The 21,348-nt window shown below is 39.5% G+C and overlaps 1 protein-coding gene and 1 long non-coding RNA gene across 3 annotated transcripts in view; one reads left to right on the top strand and one right to left on the bottom strand.

The window, feature by feature from the left end:
- LOC139777735 (uncharacterized) overlaps nt 1-17,812 on the top strand; it is a 165,831-nt gene extending 148,019 nt beyond the window's left edge. For both annotated transcript variants that reach the window (XM_071715331.1, XM_071715332.1), the window contains exon 9: nt 17,682-17,812. In XM_071715331.1, the coding sequence (XP_071571432.1) occupies nt 17,682-17,797 (116 nt within the window). In that variant the 3' untranslated portion in view covers nt 17,798-17,812. The remainder of the gene's footprint in view (nt 1-17,681) is intronic.
- Nucleotides 14,978-17,026, bottom strand: LOC139777749 (uncharacterized). The gene is made up of 3 exons (XR_011719428.1): nt 16,753-17,026; nt 16,217-16,451; nt 14,978-15,637 (listed from the first exon to the last, which is right to left on the bottom strand). It is a non-coding gene; the product is annotated as an uncharacterized lncRNA (long non-coding RNA).
- Nucleotides 17,813-21,348: the final 3,536 nt, after the last annotated feature.

Below are 21,348 nucleotides of genomic sequence, written 5' to 3'. Positions count from 1 at the left end.
TCCGTTTCTTACGCAATCTCGTACGTACCCTCTTTTGATCCCCACAATGCAACTTTTAGATAAATGTTTAATTATGATTTTTAGATCGTAGTACGTTATAATTAAGGTAAATTCTAGCTGTTGTGTTTAAATCGAATAATGGAAAGATAAAAATTTTTTATCCGTTGCGCAAAATGTAACATGAAATTTAAAACGTAGAAACGAGATCTTGCAATTAGTATATTTTCATCCGATCTAATGGGAATCGATTAATTTATATTACGTTCACGGTGTTTTCGTATTATGGTGCTCGTATGGTGCTTGCATAGATATATGAAACATTACATAATTAAACCGTCCTACAAAAGGTAACGACCGCATTAATTATACAAAGTGTAGTTGCGTGAAATTAATCAACTCCCGGCAATATTGCGGTAAATCTGCATCGCAGATTGAGATTCAATTAATTTCCACCGTGCTCTTATATTTATGCTCATTAATTTGTCTCGTGCGTGCACCTCGCAAAAGGTTGTTGGCACGTCGTAATCGAATAAGGAACCCGCTCGACAACCATTAAGCATTATCTCAACATCGATCGCAGATACTTGAAAATCAAGAGCTCCAATCAAGTTTAAACTTTTTTTCTTAAGAACATAGCTGTTAAAATGTACCTCAATAATATAAATACTTTGAAACGAGAACACATCCAACGTCATTCTGCGACGCGCAGAACGAGAGACGTACGGATTGTGTTCAGCATTCATCTTTCTACTTTCAAGGCATCCGTCGATATCGCTTGTTCTTGCTTCAAGTTATAGCATAGGAACATTTGGTAATCTCAACTGAGATACGTGCCTTTGTAAATTTATCGATGATTCGTAATGGTTAAATCGCGGAACACAAGTTTCCGAGTTCACTAGCACAACTTCATCTCGGAGAGAGAATCTGTAAAAAAAATCCCTGAGAATTTCCTAAGAGAACAAGACCGGCATTGTTGGCTAGCGCGAAGTGGGACGCGTCCGTCGTATCGCTTTCCTCTAGAAATTCGTAGGTGGTGAATGACGGACGCGCCCGCGTCCGCGCCAGCCGGTATCAATTTTTAACGATGCCTCGGACGATCGTGAATATCGCCAGAGTATCAATTTTCACGTGGGCATTAATTCCGATACGCAAATCTCTCGCGAGATCGCCCTCCCTTTCCTCGATCCGTTCGTCCGTTCGTTTGCGAGCAGCTGCGCGACTTTCTCGTGGTTGCGATCGTGTCTGCGATCCCGCGATTCTCGACGCCGTTCAGTCTGCGCGATCCGGGAAAGGCAATGAATTGATTGACTTCTTTCCGTCTGCGTCTGTGAGATAAATTAAAGCAAGAGCATCACAGATTCTTCGCAATTTTATAATTTTATGGTAACGTCGTATTATATTTGATATTTATTTAATTTTTTAATAAATTTTGAGTTGCTTAACTCAGAATTTTATTTTAAAATCCAACAATAAGTATCAATTCAAATAATGACGGATTTTGATGGAAACAAAAGAATGTCCAGAATCAACTTACGTAACAACTTACTTAACACAATTATATCGAGATTCAGAAAGATTTATTCTTATTATTTGACAGACTACAAGAAACAAATTTTTTTTTCCTTAAATCAAGTAAAAATTAGTATTAAATTAGATAAATTACACTTTTAAATTCAATTACAGTTTTTAATACGTGCAAAAATATATCATATTTTCAAACATTTTTTTGTGTAATTTTTTACACTTTTGTTAAAAAGAGAATTCTTACTCAAGTCAGATCTAACACATTGAAAAATTGGGTTTAACGAGTTCGTGCTGGTTTCAACGCTCGTGTGAAACAGTTAGGCAACGTATGACGAAATTCTCTCCCGCAAAGAATTAGAGAGGAAGAATAATGTCGGTCGAGGAACCCGGTGATTTCCGCCTCGTAGATCGTCCGAGGACAACGCGTGGGTGTTTGTCGCGAGATGTCGCGATTATAAACAGCTGCCGAAGCTTTCTCCATTGTCCTGAATAATTATTCGCGGTGACGCTTGCCGGTCGCGTACGCTTTGGAGAGTTCATCGTGCGATCTCACTTAACGGCACGTTCGCGAGTTTCAGCTCCAAGAACGATGGACTTTTTAATATTACTGGGTCTCTTATTTTAAGATGCAAAATCGTTTACTTATAACATAAATAATTTAATATTATTAGAAAAGGAAATGTACGGATATATGGGATATTTATTACGACAGTAAGAATGTAGCAACACTTGAAATTTGAGGCAAAACTTTATGCATTATACATATTTTTTTATGTATGTATATGATGCGCATCGAAACTTTAGAAAGAGTTAATTTATTAATCATAAATTAATAATGCAAAAAGGCGGAAGTTGTCAAAATTTCTCTTTTTCTTATTATTCATATACTTTTTAATATCGAATTTTATTGCTTCCCAGAAATATTCTCTATTTTCCATTTCTGTGGTTGTACAATAATAATGTTGCATATTTTTGTCTTACGAAACATATTTTTACCAAAATTATCTTATAGGTATTTATGATATTCTGCATTTCCAGTTTGCAACTCGTCTTTTCATGTCGATAGACCTCATGATCGAATGTAAACAACTTCCTGATTCATCGCTCATCCGTGTAAGAGAATCCGGGAAGTGCATTCAACGAGGAATGCAGAAAGGGGAGATTTGCGTGCTCCAGTTCCAGAGTTCCAGAACGGCCGTTCTAGCGGAAGTGTAAGACGTAAGAGCTTCGCGGGGCTCGTCGACGCGCGCGATGAGCTTTGAATCGTAACTAACGATTCCGGGAATTACTTTCTCGGCGGCGGTTATGCACCAACGTAAGGGATTTAGACTGTAAAATCCGACAAGCGTTTCCGGGCTGTTCATCACCCGTTATCGGACGCGCGCCAATTTGGCGGGTCCTTCCCGCGACCACTTAATTCGCAGCCGCTATTATAACGGCAAAACCCGCCCGAGAGTCACGATAGACGAATCCGTCGATCTTGATAATTATATTAAATCGCCCGATTGTTCGTTAACTGCGGAAATCTGCGCGCAAATTTGCCGAGAACAAAATTTGTAAATTGTGGGAGATAATAATTTTAATTTAAAATAAGTTACGAGACTGCATTTTATAAATTGAGCAATAATAATATTAATTTTCATTAATGAATTTATATTAATCAACATTGAATATTAACTGCTTATTGCATTAATATTTATTTTAATTATTTTATTTATTTTAGTTATTTTATATTAATATTTAATATTAATTATCGAATATATTATAGATAAAGTAAATTACATCCAATTATATTACACATTAATTCTTTATTTAATTCTTTGAGTGAAGATTAAACGCTGAGATAAGAGTTAGCCATGTTTTTTCCTCGATATTTTATATGAATTCCGTTGAGGTCGGAACATTGTTTTTTATTCATAAATTTGTGATGTAACCGGCTGGACCACCCCCGAAGATCTTTCGGAGCCGCGCGAGTAGATTATTCCGGAGTCGAGTCACGAAAGCCGTGTAGGTCCGCGATATACACGGTGAGGATAAAGGGTGGGAACGCTCGGACGATGGAAGGAAGAAGGAACGAGAGAGGTCCCGCGCGCTACGAATTTCTTTGGGCGACTGGCCCAAAACGACCGGGACACAAGCGAGGAAGGGTGACGGCACGTGAGCGTGTATACCTGGCAGCCATTCTTCGTTATTATGTTTCTCTTCCCACGGTATTCATAAAAGCAAGTAGACACGCTGGTATACGCGTTTGAACGTACACGCACGTAAGGCTTGTACACACGCGCCTCGTCCGTGAAATAACATACTCCTTCTTGTAACTATGTAACTGAAGACAGTCGATAGCACGCATCAAAAACTTTAAGCGGCCCTAAACAGGATAACGGAAACCTCAAATATTTACAAAAGTCTTTTACTGTTAATTTTATAATATTAATATCAAGATGTTGTTTTAATAATGAAGTATTCTTGAAAGATTTGACACGCATATGTTATAATATAATTTATTATATCATGAGATTTATATTTACGATAATAATATAATAATTATTCTCTTCGGGTCTAATGCACTATTTATGTGCTTCAACGTATGACGTACAAAGATATGTAATATAAGTTCGAGAGATTGTTTCTTTTTAATGATAAATTATTCTTGAAGATTTGACACGCATATATGCTATAATATAATTTTATTGCAGTATAATGAGATTTATATTTATATATGATAGTAATTATATAATAGTTATTCTTTATTCGGATGTAATAAAGTATTATCTGCCTCAACGTACGACGTGCAAGGAATTGGTAATTACGGATCACGTGTATAACAATAACACGTGCGACTAATCGTCCAGTCATCGACGAGGCCCGGAACAATTCTCACCGCACGATGCTCCTCACGCTAACTTTTTCGCGCGGATATTCAATAACCGTGGATAAACGTACATTGTGTCGGATGCGCCCGCTGAGTTTCCCTGTATCATTATCTCGCAACATCGTTCCGGAGAAACTCCATTATTCGAGGATACCCGCGTTATCGGCCGGCAGGACAGTTCTAAGTGCCCCTCTCTTTCTCTCTCTTTTTCTTTTCACTCGCGAAAAAAGCAGCCGCATGCATTAAGTACGTACACATGGACGTATGCGAAATGCATAATACAATCCACGAAGCGAAGGCAAATTACAGCTCGGCCCCTCGGTCCGGAGAGTTTCGGTCGTTACCGTCGCGATAATAATTAGGACTTCGCGGATACGCGGCAAAAGTATTATTATGAGTGTAAAGACGGTGATTATGCGCGAATCCGCGTAAGCTAATTATTATTGTTGCGCGAACCGGTTTCACAAAACGATTTAACCCCATATCACGCGGGGCGACACAATTTCCGAGAGAAATTCTTAACCCTTCACTGCGAGAACCAATCGCGTTCGAGATAAACTCGGAAGTTTTTTGGAAGATAATTTCTTGTTTGAAACGCGCTCGTTAGCCCTAAAGAATACGATATGTATTTTCGCGTCAGTATCAATCGATTTTCCGTGAATGCCGTGAATCCTTCCGTTTTAGTTATTGCAATCGACATTTTTCCATCGATAAATACTCTATGCATTAAAGATAAATGGGTAATATAGCCGAAGATCATCCGTCGCAGTCTTACACATTGGCTGTGATTTTAAGTTCAGCTAAAAAGATCGATCCCGAGTTTGGGGATCGGTAAAAAATTATCGGTCTCTTCCATCCGAACGGCGAAAGTTGAATTATTATTACGCACGATCGTAAATCACTGTAGTCCTGAGAACTTGACCGGAGGTAAGATACGAGTCTATCCGCAAGGGGGTAATTTCAGCGAAGCGTTAACGCGTTAACACCGGATTTACGAGCTTTTATCTGCGAATTTCCATAATCCAATCTTGAATACCGGAATCTATCAAGTGACCCGAGAGAGGCCACGTTCCGTTCTTTCTTTACCGCTTTTAAAGCCGCGGTGAGGAGGAATTTCGTCTCGCTGTAGCAGTATTCGCCGAGACTTTCTCCCGGCAGCCTCCCGACCGGTCGCCGCGCATAGTGCAACGCTTCTCTCGATGATCGATTAAGTTTGACGCGAGTTCGGCAACCGAGAGCGATTTCACGCTCCCTTGCCTCGCGGCCGAGTAACGGAGTCGCCCGGTCGCACCGCGTATCGCACCCGAAGATCGGCGAGAAATTAATCATTGTCAGCGGGAAAATGCGACGTCGCCCGGCCGCGATCGACGACGATCGACAAATTCGCGGCACACTTGCAACGATACGATTTGCCGGAAGTGCAATATGCGCTGTCTGCATAGAAGGATTTACAACGCTGCGATTTGTATATTTCAACTTGCCCCCCCGCCCCCACCCTCTTCGCCCCGCCGTACTCGAGAGAAATTAAATTACGCAATAGAATTTTTACCGACTCTTTCTTTCTTAGCATTTCTTTATTAAAACCGATCGGACAGTTCGCACGATACGGTTATTTAAGAAAAATAGTATTTGTGACTTTACGTCGCTCTAGATTGCCGTCGATACTTCGCCTCGGCGTAAATACGCCTCAGCGCGCTTGTCATTCGCGATTTACGCCGATTTATATCGCGATACCGATGTGCTATTCTCAGGCGTCAAGAGGCGCCGCGATAGCCGTGTGACACGTTCGAGACTCGACGGCGAAAAGGAGGTCCGCCGGCGACAAGCACCGTTAGCCTCTAATTATCGGCCTGGCTTCTCGTAAATCAACCGCGCTCTCTTAACACGGGCGCGCGCGCGACATGCTCGTGCGGCGCGCGTTTTTCGCACCGGTTACGCGCGTGAGTCATTAGCGCTTCATTGACGGTCGATTTGTACGTAATAAAGTGCGATAAAAAGTGCCGACGACGTATTGTCCCGTCGATAGAGCGAACGGTTTTTAGGAGCCACACAGACTTTCCGTCAATTCTTTCGTGTCAATATTAAAGAGAATGTTTGCAATTTTCATTTATCATTGTTGTTATGTCCGATATCTTAGTTAATTAAATACCAAGTCTTAATTTTATAAGACTATATTAAGTTTTTTAATTTGCCAGCGCTCGTAACGTCAAAGGTTGTTAGCTTCACTTCTTAGTTTGTTTCACAACGTGTCCCACTAAAAGGAAGGGTAATAAACCTAAGACGCGCCGCGCTATCAGATAAGAATGATATAAACGACAGGAAACCTCTACTAGAATTTACCTAGTCATAATTAAACGATACAGGTTTGTAATTCCAGCGAAAGGTGCTAGATTGGCACAATTTACAGACTGCGTTCCAGAACGTGAAATTCGAGTCGCACGAGCAAGCTTCCAACGCGCGTTGAATAATATTCATGTAATATCTCACAGCGAGGCATTGATAAAAATTACTCGCGATCTTTAAACATCGGAGCCGTCCCCCGCATTTGTCAAGCTTAAGATCGCCGCGGCGATGTCTCGATCGCGAGAACGGCCCCAGGGGAGAGGAAAAAACGATCGCGCGGTCTCCTAAAAGCCGATTTAATTAGTTGCAATAAAAGCCGTGTTAATGCAAATCCACGGCGACTATATATCGGAAATAATACAGTTCATTAGCAAACCCGGACCCGGCGTGTACCTATCGCGCGGCGGCTGCGGCGGCGGCGGCGGCGAGTTGCGTGTACGCATATTCAAATGAGATATATGCACCGGCGTGTAACACCCGCGTCTGTGTGCGCGCGTGTAACTAGGCGCAAGGAACGAGACCGCGAGCACACCGCACCGCGCGTTAAATTAACGGCGCGCTTTCGATTCGAATAAATCAGACGAGTTGAGAACTATCGTATTTCGGGTCGCGATATTTAACCCTGTAGCGGTATCAAGTAAGTAATATATGTAGAAATGTATAAGTGTCCCATAAATAGATTTCTTCTCGACAAAAATGCCGAGATAGCGATGGCTTTTGAATCATATAAGTTATCTACTTTGCACCTTGAAAGACTTAACGAAATAAACTTTAGAGGAGAACGTAGGTGGTAAAACTCTGCTTATTTTTCTATTTAGAATGGATTTTATTTTTATTCTTAGAATTTTCATTCGAAATTAAATATTTAAAATAGAATATTCCAAAATGCTTTAAAACAGAATATTAAAAAGTTGCTGAGAAAAAATTGGAAGTGTCGCCAAACTGTGCCTGTATGTGAATAGATATATTTTATCGGCTGGCAATTAGGATCCGACCGTTGAAATACGGTGTCGTTTTGCCGTTGATCTTTAATTGAACGCCCCCGTTTTGCCGGACGACAAAAAACGCGCGATATGATACGCTGGAATAAATCATGGCCTTCTGTCGATCCGAGGACAACTCTCCGAGTATCTCGTCGGCCGGCAATTAGGAATCGTTCGATACGGTGACGTTTTACTTGTTGCATCAGAGTTATTTATCTTATATTTCCCGCGGAAGTTCTAGCTACGCTTTTATCGCGAGCTCAGCTAACAAGCCGCTGATATCACGAACTTTTTGCTGGACTTTTAAACGGATGTACGTGTGAGAACGAGACGTAAGAGCGGTCTCCGAATCCATTAGCTTCTATAATATTTTATCGTTTAATCTCTCACTGGAATTCATTATTTTTAATCTGTATTTCAATACCCCGATTAAGTATAAAACCTATTACGCATAATATATCAAAGTAATTTTAAATAAATGTGATTGAAACTTTAATATCAATTCCTGCATCCTTTTATCCTGGGCTTTATTTCTTTCTGATGATAAAATTTAATTCTTTTCTCATAAATATGAGAAATATAATTTTATACGAGCATAATATCATATAAATTGCGGCAAATCAGGAACACTTTAGAGAAGTGGAAAACGACCTAACTGATATTAAGCTGTTCTTCCAGAGAGCTCCTCAATTGCTCTCGTCTCGTCGTAGAAGCCTTCAGGACTGAGGATGACAGTAATTTATTACCATTCTTCCATCAGTCTCTTTTTTTTTAGCCACCGAGAGAAGCGAGATCATACCACCGGCTTTAAATTTATCGCGCGAATTAACTAATGAATACAATCGTACTGTGGTAACGATCTCACGTTGTTCTCGTTCTAGCGTGTCATATGCTGCTGTTGCAAGTCCGTAATAAAGCTTTCGCACCGAAGAGATCGTTAAAGCGACGAGCTCGTCTACGACCTGCAATAACGTTTAAAGTGTCAAAGTTCAACAATTACCGCGTAAAAATATGCGACGCTCTTCGCGCTCTGTAAATTTTCTCAGATTGTTCGCATTCGCGACTTCTAAAAATGCAAGTGAAGTAAAGCCCTTCGAATTCCTGGCATTTAAACGTACATCTCTTTCTCCGAAGATTTTGCTCGCGTACTCTAAGCCAAAGAAAACGAGAAGAGTTATGTTTGCTGCAATAATAAATATTAATGACATGATAATTCGTCATGTATAATTAAATCTTTGTCTAATTCCTTATCTTTTTCTTAGAAGAGAGAAATATCAGGAGTTTGATGTAATCATAAATATTTTCTAAGTATTTTAATTAGTTTTGCGACGTTACAGAAAAAAGGTATATAAACAAGTACTTTTGTAGTTTGTACAAAGCATATATGAGCGTATTGTTAAACGCGATAGCTCGATTCGCTTGCCAAGCCTTGGCAGATAGTCGGGCCGGTCCGTTTGGTCGATCGGCCGAGTTCCGGAAAATGCGCGCGGCGATAACGAATCGGTGATAACAAGCGCATGACAGATCGCCGATGTAAGTACACCTCGCGCGGATATCTCGTTAAAACGAAATAATCTCGGCAGGCACGCTCACCACCTACGGGTCTGTTCTCTACCGGTTTAGGTTGAGGCAGGTCGTCCCGTGTCCCGAGCTATTACCAGTTAATGACTGCCGCCACGTTCTCTCTGTTCCTCTCGGATTCCCTTCCCTTCCCGTCCGCTCCATCTTCGCGTGATCGCGCCTTCTTCTCTTCGGATCCGATCCCTCCGTCGCTGCAGACACGCGCGTGACAGTTAATCCGACTGCAGCGATGGAGTCACGCAAAGGACCGCGGTAGAAATTTTATCGGGGGATCTTATAAGCAATCTCTATACGATTCCGGAATGGAGCGATCTGCACAGATGCACATTCCTCGATTTCTATCGTACCTTGAAATATTTTCGTGGAAATATCATTTTGATTGACATAGTGTCAAATACAAGTATACAAAAAGAAATGATGTTGTCCTAACGCTATATTAATCTGATTAATTCAAATAATCTTTTTAATTCAATAATAATATTAATGAAACAAATAACATTTTATTGAAACAAGACCAGTATATTTGTTTCATTAATATTGTTATTGAATTAATCAAATTATTTTTAACATTGTTTGTCTCTGTGCATGCAATCTTTGATTATATACATACACATGTTTGTTTTATTCATTTGTATTACCCAATATTATATGCATAAACACATATGATTGAATATCATAATACAGAATATCATAATAATCTGATATATGATCAGCATTTGTTGATTGCGAGAATGTGTTCATCCTTATGGCTATACAATATGTTACGAGTTACGATAAAGAACACAATGAGAGTATTCTTGGGCAATTCTTCAACCAGGAAAGCCTTTGAAGATCCTCATTCAGATATTCTCCCCGGTTCTTGAATTTTAATTGCCGGAAATGTGAAACTTTCTAGAAGGAAGTAAAAAGAATAGGGATACTCGCCAGCCCTCTGATTTTCACGCGAGACAAGGTACAAGAAGGAAAATAAAAGTAGAAGGCGAAGGGTCGGGGAAAATTGGAAAGAGCACGAAACGCTCAAATCGTCGTCGGCGTATACGGCGTTTTCGAGGCAACGCGCATTAATTCGCGTCTCCGCTCGCAAGAGACGTAAATCATCACCCACCACTCCCACGTGCCCGATAATAGATTTCGTCGCCCGCGAGAACGCATCATTCTTGCAAATGATACGGTCCATACACGATAGTTAGCGGCCGAGGTTGGGCCGGTCGGTGCGCCGCTCTTTAAGAACTTACGGGTGGGACGAGGCCGGAGATATGAAGTCGCGAGAGGAGGTAATGATTGTCTCCCCCCCACTCCTTGTTAGTGAAAAAAACGGCGAAAGGGCGGAGAGTAGTCTCTACAATTAACGAAGAAGCCGTGGAAATGCAATCGCGCAGATCAAATATTATTCCGTGCAGAAAGACGAGACTCTTCTCTCGCACGAAAGGTATTCGCAGAAAGTTTTCGCAGAGGTCGTCCGTTTTATTTTATTTTTGCCGTTACTTTTCCCGATGGAAGAGTATCCGTGAACGTCGTAGGTCGTAGGACAAAGGCGTGGCTCGACCTTTTTTTTCTTTCTGTTTTTTTCTACCTCCGTCCTCCACCACTTACCTACTCGTGTAGATTTATCTTTCTGGCTAAACGAAATACGAAGTTCGCCAGTGTTTGACCGCGAGGCAGTTCGGGCTGGCAGTTGCCCTCGAAATGTGATGGTGAATTTTGGATGGGTCAACGGGGCGCATTGCACGTGTCAGGGAGAGAAATATTAAACTTCTCAGACTTCATCGGAGATATACGAGATTTTAAAAATGTCCCGACCTGCTTTTACGAAAATAATTATATTATTAACAGATATAATACAGAAAAACTTGAATGAACATAACGTACTTGTTATTAAATAATAATAATAGCAATTGTTATATTTATGAATTAAACGAGTACCACACATTCTCTTTTATATATTAAGATAATATTGCATTCTAATTATTATTTTATTATTACAATGAAGGGAGAAGTAAAGATAATAATCTCTTAACGTTTCGCATAATGAACCATAACTTCCCCCATAATTACTGGTCTCCGAATGACGGAGCATTGCTTGATGATTATCGAGCCATGTTCGTCTTCTTAGAAAGAGTCCTAGCGCGAGCGCGCTTTGCAAATCACGGAGGAGGCTCCTATGCAAAGCGGCTAACCGGTTTCCGTGAGTCCCAAATCGACGCGGGGAAGAATCCGGGGCCCTTCTCGCCGACCCTTCTCTCGAGACTCTGTCAATGTGACAACGCGCCGTGCCGTCGCAGCATGCGGCGTCGCGTTTTACACCCCGCTGATCCGCATTTGTTGAACCCAAGACGCACTTCGGACGACATCTTTACCGCTTCTTTAACGCAAAAAGAATTTGCTTTGCGTCACGTCAGGACGATACATGTTACGAGTTATGTAATACATAATATGTACGATGACGTGATAATAATCGAGAGATCGAGAGAGAGAGAGAGAGAAGGAGAAAAATCAGCCTTTCAAATTTTATATTAATATACACAATACAACGGATGTATAAAATAAATTCCGGTTTATTTACTCTGTTTGGTAACAAAAAATTGCTAAAATATGTAATTTATAAAATCATCAACGAAAGTTCAATTGGGTTATAATATTTTTATTTCTTAAATGTATCTTTATTCTTAACTACATAACTTAGAGTTGAGAATGTTGATAAATGAATATTATATTTATAAGTTTATTTTTGTGTCTAGCCTCTCCTCAGGGCTTCGAGCGTTCCCACAGTATTTTCGCAAGGATTAACACGTTTCTGACTGAACGGCTGTACGGGGTGTAAAAATTTCAATTGCCTTTATGATCGCTAACTCGCGCGGTACTCATTAGACAAATGTTTATGCAATGGAAGGTCGTAAACGGGGCACAACGTTGCCGTATATCACTGAACAAAGGTTGAGTTGTCGGGTAACGGGGACGAATTGCAAGAGATCTTTCAGCGGCCAGCACGGATAGATTATTACGTAATATAGGAGTGGTACCAGCTATGTGTAGAAAATTGTTAAAATATGCAGTTAATATTATCGTAATTTCGGTGAGCACGAACGAGGGAAATAGGAAACGTTGACTCGCACGATATACGTATATAATTAAGGAATAGCTATGGCGAGCAACAAGTATCCTTACGTTGCTTGTCTTTTACTCTCTACAAATAACATATGCACGTTGAGGATGACGAATAATTGTATTCCTTCAACGAGAAAGTTTAACACAAAGTAGTAATAAGTGCCATATGGTACCATAAAATAATATTAAACGTGAGGTAATTACAGAGGAAGTTAAAATTTACTTGTACGAATATGCATTATGAGTATACTATATTATTTATTTCGTTATTGCACTTATAATTATATATTGTTATTATGGTGTTCTAGGACGGTGCGGAAACGAAATTCTCGATTCTGTTTTCACTGCATCACGCAACTTTTCCTTTTAAAACTTTGACGCGCGGTCATTACGCCGCGTGATTCATCCGCGTTTTCGACGCTTGCATAACATTGAAGATAAACCTTGTTCGAAGGATAGTTTCACTATACGTATATGACGGTTGTCTATCCGGTGCTTGTGAACGCCCACCGGGGGCAGAAATTATCTTTGGCGCCAGTCCGCCGTTAAATGCAATATACGAAAACAATAACATATCCGCTGGACCATGACCCACTCCAATGCCACGATTTATCGGACTCGAATGGCGATGGATATACGACCGTGTTGTTCGTACAATCAATAAACTCGCTTAAGAGAATTCGATTTGTCATAATAAACCGTTTAAGCGGAATATGCGTATTGAAGAATGCACGTAGGATATAATGGATCTTACGACCTACGCTATCTATTCGCGAAGAGCGTATTCAAAGAAGCAATTATTTGTTTTCAAAGATTATTTATTGATTAAACAGATCGGATCTTCGAATGGAATGAAATTATGAATTTTCTCTTTGCCATACTCCGCTTTCACGAAATAATATAAAATATGAACATGTTTGTATGCTTCTCCGTTAAAATTTGATTTTTCCTTTTAAAAGTTTTTATCATCGATTATCACAGATGAACTTAAAAATAAGAAGCTATGAATATTTCCGCTCCATTTAATTCAGTTTCCGCACTAACATTTCTCTCTCGTAACGAGGAAAAGAATTTGTCACTGTTGTCCTAGAAAGCTTCTTCTTGGGTCGTTGCAGGACAACGAGCCGGTATGTTTTCTTCATAGAATTTCCGGCGGAAACGTGGACATTACCCTGATTTCTGTGGAAACCACAACAGCAGGCCGAGAAAAAATATATATATTTCGGGTGCATACACTTGACCCGAATCTACGAACAATCGTGCATTTTGGATTGTGAGACACGTACATGGAGAGAATTTTCTCTTAAAATTTACCCTGAAATCATAGTAGTTGTGGGACAACATGTACCACCAAGAATTTTATGCGAGCTATTCTGATCAATATCTACCATAATAAAAAATATTAATATCTATTACATTAAAATATCAAATGTTTGATTAATTTGACTAAAATATATCTAGAAAATTTCAATAATTTTTCAAAATTTACCAATCTGCTTGGTAATTTTTATCACGTTGCTTGTAAAATGTCTTTTGTATATTTTAAAAATTCCTTGGTTGCCAAGTTGTCCCAAGTTTGTAGTGAATTTAAGGGTAAAATATAACAAAAAATTTTCTCCGTGTACTTCGCGAAAATGTCACGTCCTTCAACTTTGATTTGTCGCATAAAGCTCCTGGCGCATAAGGCACTTTTTACACCCCCGCGTCTTTTTCAAGCTTTTTCTAATGCTCGACTTATTTTGATACTGACATTAAACGCGATGCATAAATTTCGTTTTATCGTGAGTACCGATTTCGTTTGAATTTTTTATCGTTATGCTCGAGTGGATTAATAATAATCTAATCTGGAATTCAATCGATATTAATATTTAATATGAATATATAAATATTTCAATTTGGGAAATTCAAATATTTCGATATTAAAGCATTCAGATCAAAAACTATAATAATATTGATGATGATCATAATATAATGGTATTTTATATTTTACTTTCTTTGATTTCATTTTACCATTACACTATTGTTTCTGTTATATTTATTTTTTAAATTATTAATTTTAATATACAAGTATAAATATAGTTAATATTTTTTTCTGTTTTTATGTATTTGTGAGATTCTTATATTCGTATTGAAATAAAATTAATACGCGGAGCTTGAGTCTCGAATATTCCGTGATGTCAGAGACAAAGTTGCACCTAGAGATAAAAATATCGAATCGAGAAGGATTAAATTTAATTGGAATCTCGCATTTTGTACTGCGCGTTTTTTATCCGTTTGGTATAAGCACGCAAATTGGCACGATCGGAAGTTTAAAAAGTGCGAGTATCGCCGATATTTTGAAATATAGGACAATGGCATCCTGACACGTGCAGTCCCGCATTAATCAACGGTGAGTGCGAATACTCTTAATCCGAAAAAAAAAAGATGGGCCCCGCATACGGTAACAAACAGCTACATTGACATGAGCTATTTAATTAATATTTATCCCGCGGGGATCAAAGAAAACCCACGGGACGAAGGAAATTACTGATTGAAATTACTGATTGAAATACAAGATTAACGCCTGCCAAGCCTGAACTCGTTTTTTGTACTTGCGCATGTCGCCGTAATTGCATGCGTTTCTATATCCGAGCCTTTGGAATATTTTTCATTTTCTTTCCACAAAGAAATACCACCATCCGAACTATAATCAATCTTGGCGGAATTTTGTAACATATGAAGAAAATCCAGACATAAATAAAGATAATCTGCATTTGATTCATCAAATAAAACACAGAAAAAAATTAAGTAAATATTTAAAGTGTGCTCTATGTGACTAAGTTTTAAGTCGTTATACTTTTTCGCGCCTTTCTTACGGTGACAATAATTTCCAACGTACAATTTTCCTCACTCATCCCGCTTGTTCGTTCGCAGGGCCACATGACAGAAATTCGCTACGGAATAATACGACTTTGCGGTAGGTCGCTGCTTTTAACTTCCAGTTATATTCTGTACAAAAGCGGCACGTAGGTGTGTTATTCCGCGTGAGATAAAAGCACTCCGTGCGCTTCTCTCTACAGCGAGAGAATATATCTCCTAACTCCAATTGTTATACTGTTGCGCGGTCAACCGATTCCTGCGTCGAGGCCCTCTTGTATTTGGAAGCTCTCTAATTAGCCTGTTAATTGGTTCGCTCTGGTAAACTATGGTTCTCCACATAATTCCCGCCTCTGCCGCTTTTCGATCAATCCTGCAACTTGTTGAGACCGATATAACTTCGATAATAAGCTCATATTTCGATAATGTGCATACGCGGAAGTGAACCGGATATGATCGTTCGTAATAATCGTATTGAAACATAATTAATATACGGAGCTTGTGTTTCGAATATTCTATGACGTGTATCGGAATCAAAGTTGCACCTATAGAGATAAAAATAATATCGCACCGAGAAACATTCAGTTTTAATTGGAATCCCGCATTTTGTCCTGCGCGTTCGAAGGAAACGTGAAAAAATTGACGCTACGAATTATATCCTGTCTCTCTCACCCGAGAAATTGACTTTATTAAAACTATGTCAGTAAGCGCGCCTTAAAAAGTTAACATAGAGATACTATTACATTTTTCTACCTGCACTCTTTCAATTTTTGTAAACGAAATACTAATGCGCACATCCTTCCTTATTCTCGCGCGAACGATGTCGATCCTACACATTATTATTCGCGTTGAACGTATGCGCGCGCGCGAAAGGGATATTTTTAACGTTTATACAGATACTTTATCTCATTATAATTCGCCCACGCGTCCGCAGAGCGACTGCGTTAGTTACCGTAACGATCTCCGCGGCAGCGAAGGCGAACTTCTCTTCCTCATCCGCTTCCTCATCGTCTTGTTCTCCGCGTGTTCGCTCGTATCCTCCTCTCGCGCGAATTTTTATCCGCTCTTTGGATTACATTTCTGCCACATTTCTTGTTTATTTTTTCCTTATATGAGCACCGCGCGCTTATTCAAACACCCACTTATTCTCGTCACAATTGCCCTTTTAACGCATTGAAATATATATCCTGTAAAGCGAACATCATTTGTTTACAATAAACATTCACTCCTTCCGCTTATTAACAATTTAAATGTAAGAGATGTATAGATGTGGTTGATTGAATTTCGTAATCGATAGAATTAAGATCGTTATACGTTCGTGGAGCGCGATTGAAAGAAAGAAGAAGTATCCTAAGCATCCTTTTCAAGCGACTTGAGATCTGAACGCAATTGGTGGGCACTTAGGAGCGAGACGGTTCATTTGCATGTCTATAAAGTGGCATACGTGAATACGTACATGAATACATACATAAACGCATGGCTACTTACGTAAATTCGTGTCGTCGACCTCGCGTAGACTCCCCGTAACTTATAGTTTTATCTTTTTTCCGTCATTGAATCTGCGCCACAATGATGCTGTCGTCGCGTTGCATTTTACTACAAAATACAGTCATGAAACGAGTAATTATATATATATTTAAAGTTTTAAATTTATTATCTTTGGTAAATATCTAATCAATCCGAGCACAAAATATTTAAAAACCTTGCATATTTAAATATTTGAATTATGAGTACTTGAACAATAGGTACAGAAGTCGTAATGTATAATAATGTTTATAATGTATGTATATTTGCGTTTAATTTATAAAAAAAAACATGGTTAGAAACTATGCCAGAGGTGCAATATATTTGATACATGAAATATGATCCAATGTGCGCAACTAATAATGCTCGTAAATTAATCGACGGACGAGCTAAAAGATTCAACTACCGGCGTATCGCGAGTGAAATACTCCAGCTCGCAGGCGGAAAATGAAGACGTTGGCCGTTCATTCGCGAAGGCTACCCGCTGTTAAGGAAATCTATAAATCCGCCGTGGCGATATCGATACTGATGGCTACCCATGTTTTATCGCCCTGCGGATACGCGATCGCCCGGATCTCGATTATGAATTCCCGTCGTCCTAGTCTCAGCGGGGTGACTGACTTTCCAAGATATCTCTAGTCGTTCCAACGATTTTTCTGCGATCAATTTCGCGTATTTCCCGCACGTCTTCTCTCTTTTCGATCAATTTCACGAATATTATATTAATTTGCATAGATATTTTGATATTATATTGGCAAAATTTAAAAACTAGATATTTCTATCCTTTTTATCTTTATATATAAATATCATCTTTGCTTTAATATTAATTAATGACATTGTCATTTTGTACAACATACTGAATAATCTGATTAATACTGATTTAAATTTTTCAGAAATCGAGGCGCAAGAAGCTTGCAAATGGTTGAGAGCTGCCGGATTCCCGCAATACGCGCAAATGTACGAAGGTAAGTGCTCGGATAAATATCAGAAAGATAATAAACAATTATGATTTGCGGTTCGAGATCTATTAATTCAAGTCAAAATACCTTTAAATTGCTCCGAGATTGAATGAGTATAATACTAAATAGCTAACACGAACTGAAAGGAAGTAATTTTAGATGAGATCTAAATCACTTGAGACATCCGAGGATTCAGATGTCCTGGAAGTAGATAATGGGAATTTAAGTGGAGCTGTTGGGAATGGGAAGGAGGCTTAACCTTTTGTTATCCTCCAAGTCTCTTAAGGGAGATAAACTACCTAAACTTTCGACAAATTCTAACTTATTCGAAACTACGACTCAGCTACAGTGATGTTGTTGCACATAAATCCCGACAAACATTATCTTAATTGCGTAAGATTATCATCGACATAATTTTCACGACATATTTCCCAAGTACTACCTAGAGCCATGTGTTTAATCTCACAAGGGCTCTTCGCCAAAGCGATCGCACGCGTCGGAACGCATGTACTGCTTGTCCTCGAAAAAGGATGGGACTAGAAAAAGCAGCGTCATTTTTCAGGACCCCTCTTCGAAGAGAAATATGTAGTTAGAGCTTAGAGCAGAGAAATTAGAGAATCTAACGGCAAGATTTATAGGCAGTGACGCTCAGCCTGAATTTCGCGATCTTTGAAAAAAATAAAATAAAAAATATTAAACGTGTGTGTATATGCAATGGCAAGCCAATTCTGAAAACTATCCGTAGATAGGGCGACGTGACAAATGATCTTACTGGGAATAAAATTAATGAGTCTTACCACGGGCAGAGCTGTTGGTGACTATTTTGCAACTGGGTCCGACTGCCAACCCAAGTGTTGCAAAGCAGTTATTCATATACGACAATACAATACGCGAGTTCTCGAGGCGCATCGGTGGCCACGTAGCGCCAGGATACGGCGGAAGGAGGAGCAGTAACGAGCGACACGTGGGTAGACGCGGCGGATCAGGTCGTCGCGAGAGCCGAGAAAGTAAATTATTAAGGGGGCAGAGCTTGATGCGTATGTGCGCCCGGACATGTTAATACGTCTTATAATGCGGACCCTTTGTCGCGGCGCCTACCAACAATGCGTTCGTTATTGCGGTACCGGTGCATTGTTGCCGCCGCATTTGCGCCGCCGATGCCTTCTTCTCGCCATGCCATTAGCGAGGTATTGTTTTACGTTTGTAACCAAGGGGGGTCTCGCGGAAGAGTTTAATGCCTATAGCAGTCGGGCTTAATTTTTTTAACCGTCTCTCGGATCAATTTTCTGACCTTCTTCTTAGTCTGACAGACTCGAGTAATATTTTGCTAGACTAAATAGGACACCGTTGTATATATAGAGAATGTTTCGCTCCTGGAGACCCATGGACCACCCAGTCATGACATTAGAGGCCTCAAGAATTGTCGAAAGTTCGAAACCCAACACCCCTCTCGTCTTTTCGTGTTTTCTTTCCTTAAAAAGCTCCACTTTCACGCACTGTCATTAATTATGTCACGAGAACTCCGTAAAAATATAAATATATATATGGCGATCGGCAAAAAGAAGCTGAAAAAATTTCACCCATCAGACATCGTGTTCTATATCTAGAGCTAAATAAAATATCTCCGGGATTTAATGATTTCATTCCACCGGCGATATCCTGGTGACATAAATCTCGTCGTTACATTGTGACGCTTAGCCAGGAGGTAAGATCCGCGTAGATGTAAATCAGTGCGGCTAGGCGAAAATGAAAAATTACACGAACCATTAATCACTCGTCCGACGGCGTCCGGGTGAATATTATTCCCGCATTAGCTCTTGAAATTGAAGAAAGACCTGGAATTACTCGCCGTGCCAAGGACGTTAATGACTGCTGAACACGAGGCATTAGTCCTTTCCCTATGTACACGTGGCTTAATGCCTCTGCACGCGCAATACGCTCTCTTAGCGGATTTGAGAGACTCCGTTTACATCTGCTATGAATATCATGTGCATTATGGAGAAATACGTGCCAACGAAAACTGACGAGAGCTTGCTTCAGCTGTCCTCGTAATCCAGAAGATCGTATTTCTATAACAACTCATTTGTATATTTTAGGAGACATTAATAATTAAATTTGATATAAATGTTTTAGCGAAGGCAGAGAATGAAATTTATTTGAAATTCTATTAAATTTATATCTCTGATTTAATTAAGTCTGTGAATCAAAATAGCAACGTGATCAAGCGGAAGACGAGGTTTAACGTAATTGTGATTTATTATTTAAATGCAACTGGTCGGAATTTTTCGATTTGTTTAATAACTCGGTATTACATATAACTGTAATTTGCAAGTTTAATAAGTTCGCTCCATTATAACTGTAAATTTATGTGCCTCCGGTCACGCCATCAGTACGCCTGGCGAGCGAGATACGCGCGTGTTTTTCTCACTGCGGCAAGGAATCAGACTAGCAACGCGTCTTGCGTGTGCAAGAGGCGGAAAATAAAATTTCTTATTGAATGTCGACGGATCGCGGGGTTCAGCTTGTATGTCGCATCGTATCAAAAAAGCGATACATTTGATGGATACCTATTATTCTCATACCTCGAAATAACATGACGATGTTCATCATGTACTGTCATCCTTCTGGAAAATTAGAAATATCATGAAATTTTTTTTTCTTTATTGCAGAGCCGAGAGATGAAACGGAATTCTAATAAGTTGATTTGACATTTTATATTTTTCTTCTCAATTTATTTACTTACGACATTAGAATGCATTTTATATCACCATGAAGAAATGTGCGGACAGCCCTAAAGATACGTTGCGTAATGAAATATACGGTGTTAATGCGCAAGCGGATTACCGTCGATCGCGGAAAGAGTGTCGAGCCGCGGCACTCCCATTTCCATTGTACGAATCGCAGGCAGAGATAGGGACCCACTCTGTTTCACGACGGTCGTGATTAAACAGATTTGCTCGACATATATACTATGCAGCGGCTGGATAAGCCACGGCAACGCGACGTGTCCAACGTCACGTAAAATCTGGACGGAAAATTTTACGCCGGGTTACGTCGCGTTAATACCTCGACTTTTCGTCACCGTTCAACTGGCGGCGTCCATGTGTTCCGACAGGCCTGTTCGCAGCCAGAGCTCAATCACGCGCGCCACACGCGTAGCTCGCGTGCGAAAGTTTCAATATGAATTTTTTTCTGGCAGCTTATGAGCCGAGGGAAGTTTTAATTCTTTTATCACGATTTTTCTCGCAGGGACGACTGATTCACACAGTTATCTAAACTTAGCAAATTCACGGATCCGAGCTCGATACATTCCTATACATTTTATACATTTTTATACATGTTTTTATAAGTAATAATTGCATCTGAAGAAAAGTGGAAATAAGATACAATGTAATAATTTAAAAATAATAAAAAGAGTATAAATAATAATAAAAACAAGATTTATGTGCGTTTGGTGTAAATAAAACAGAATAGCGAAAAGGTTCATTTTTTTTCATATATTTTAAAGAAGAATGTTATAGCTATATATCAGTTTCGTCGCTACATACGTATTTTTATAATTAGCTTGATCAATGCTAATTTATTTTATTATAATAAGCAT

Source organism: Temnothorax nylanderi, unplaced genomic scaffold, assembly GCF_030848795.1.
Source record: "Temnothorax nylanderi isolate EJ_2023f unplaced genomic scaffold, tnyl_v1.0 TNYL_tig0160_pilon, whole genome shotgun sequence".
NCBI lineage: Eukaryota > Metazoa > Arthropoda > Insecta > Hymenoptera > Formicidae > Temnothorax > Temnothorax nylanderi.
The sequence above is the reverse complement of the archived record's forward strand: the minus strand, read 5'-3'. Positions and strand labels throughout refer to the sequence as shown.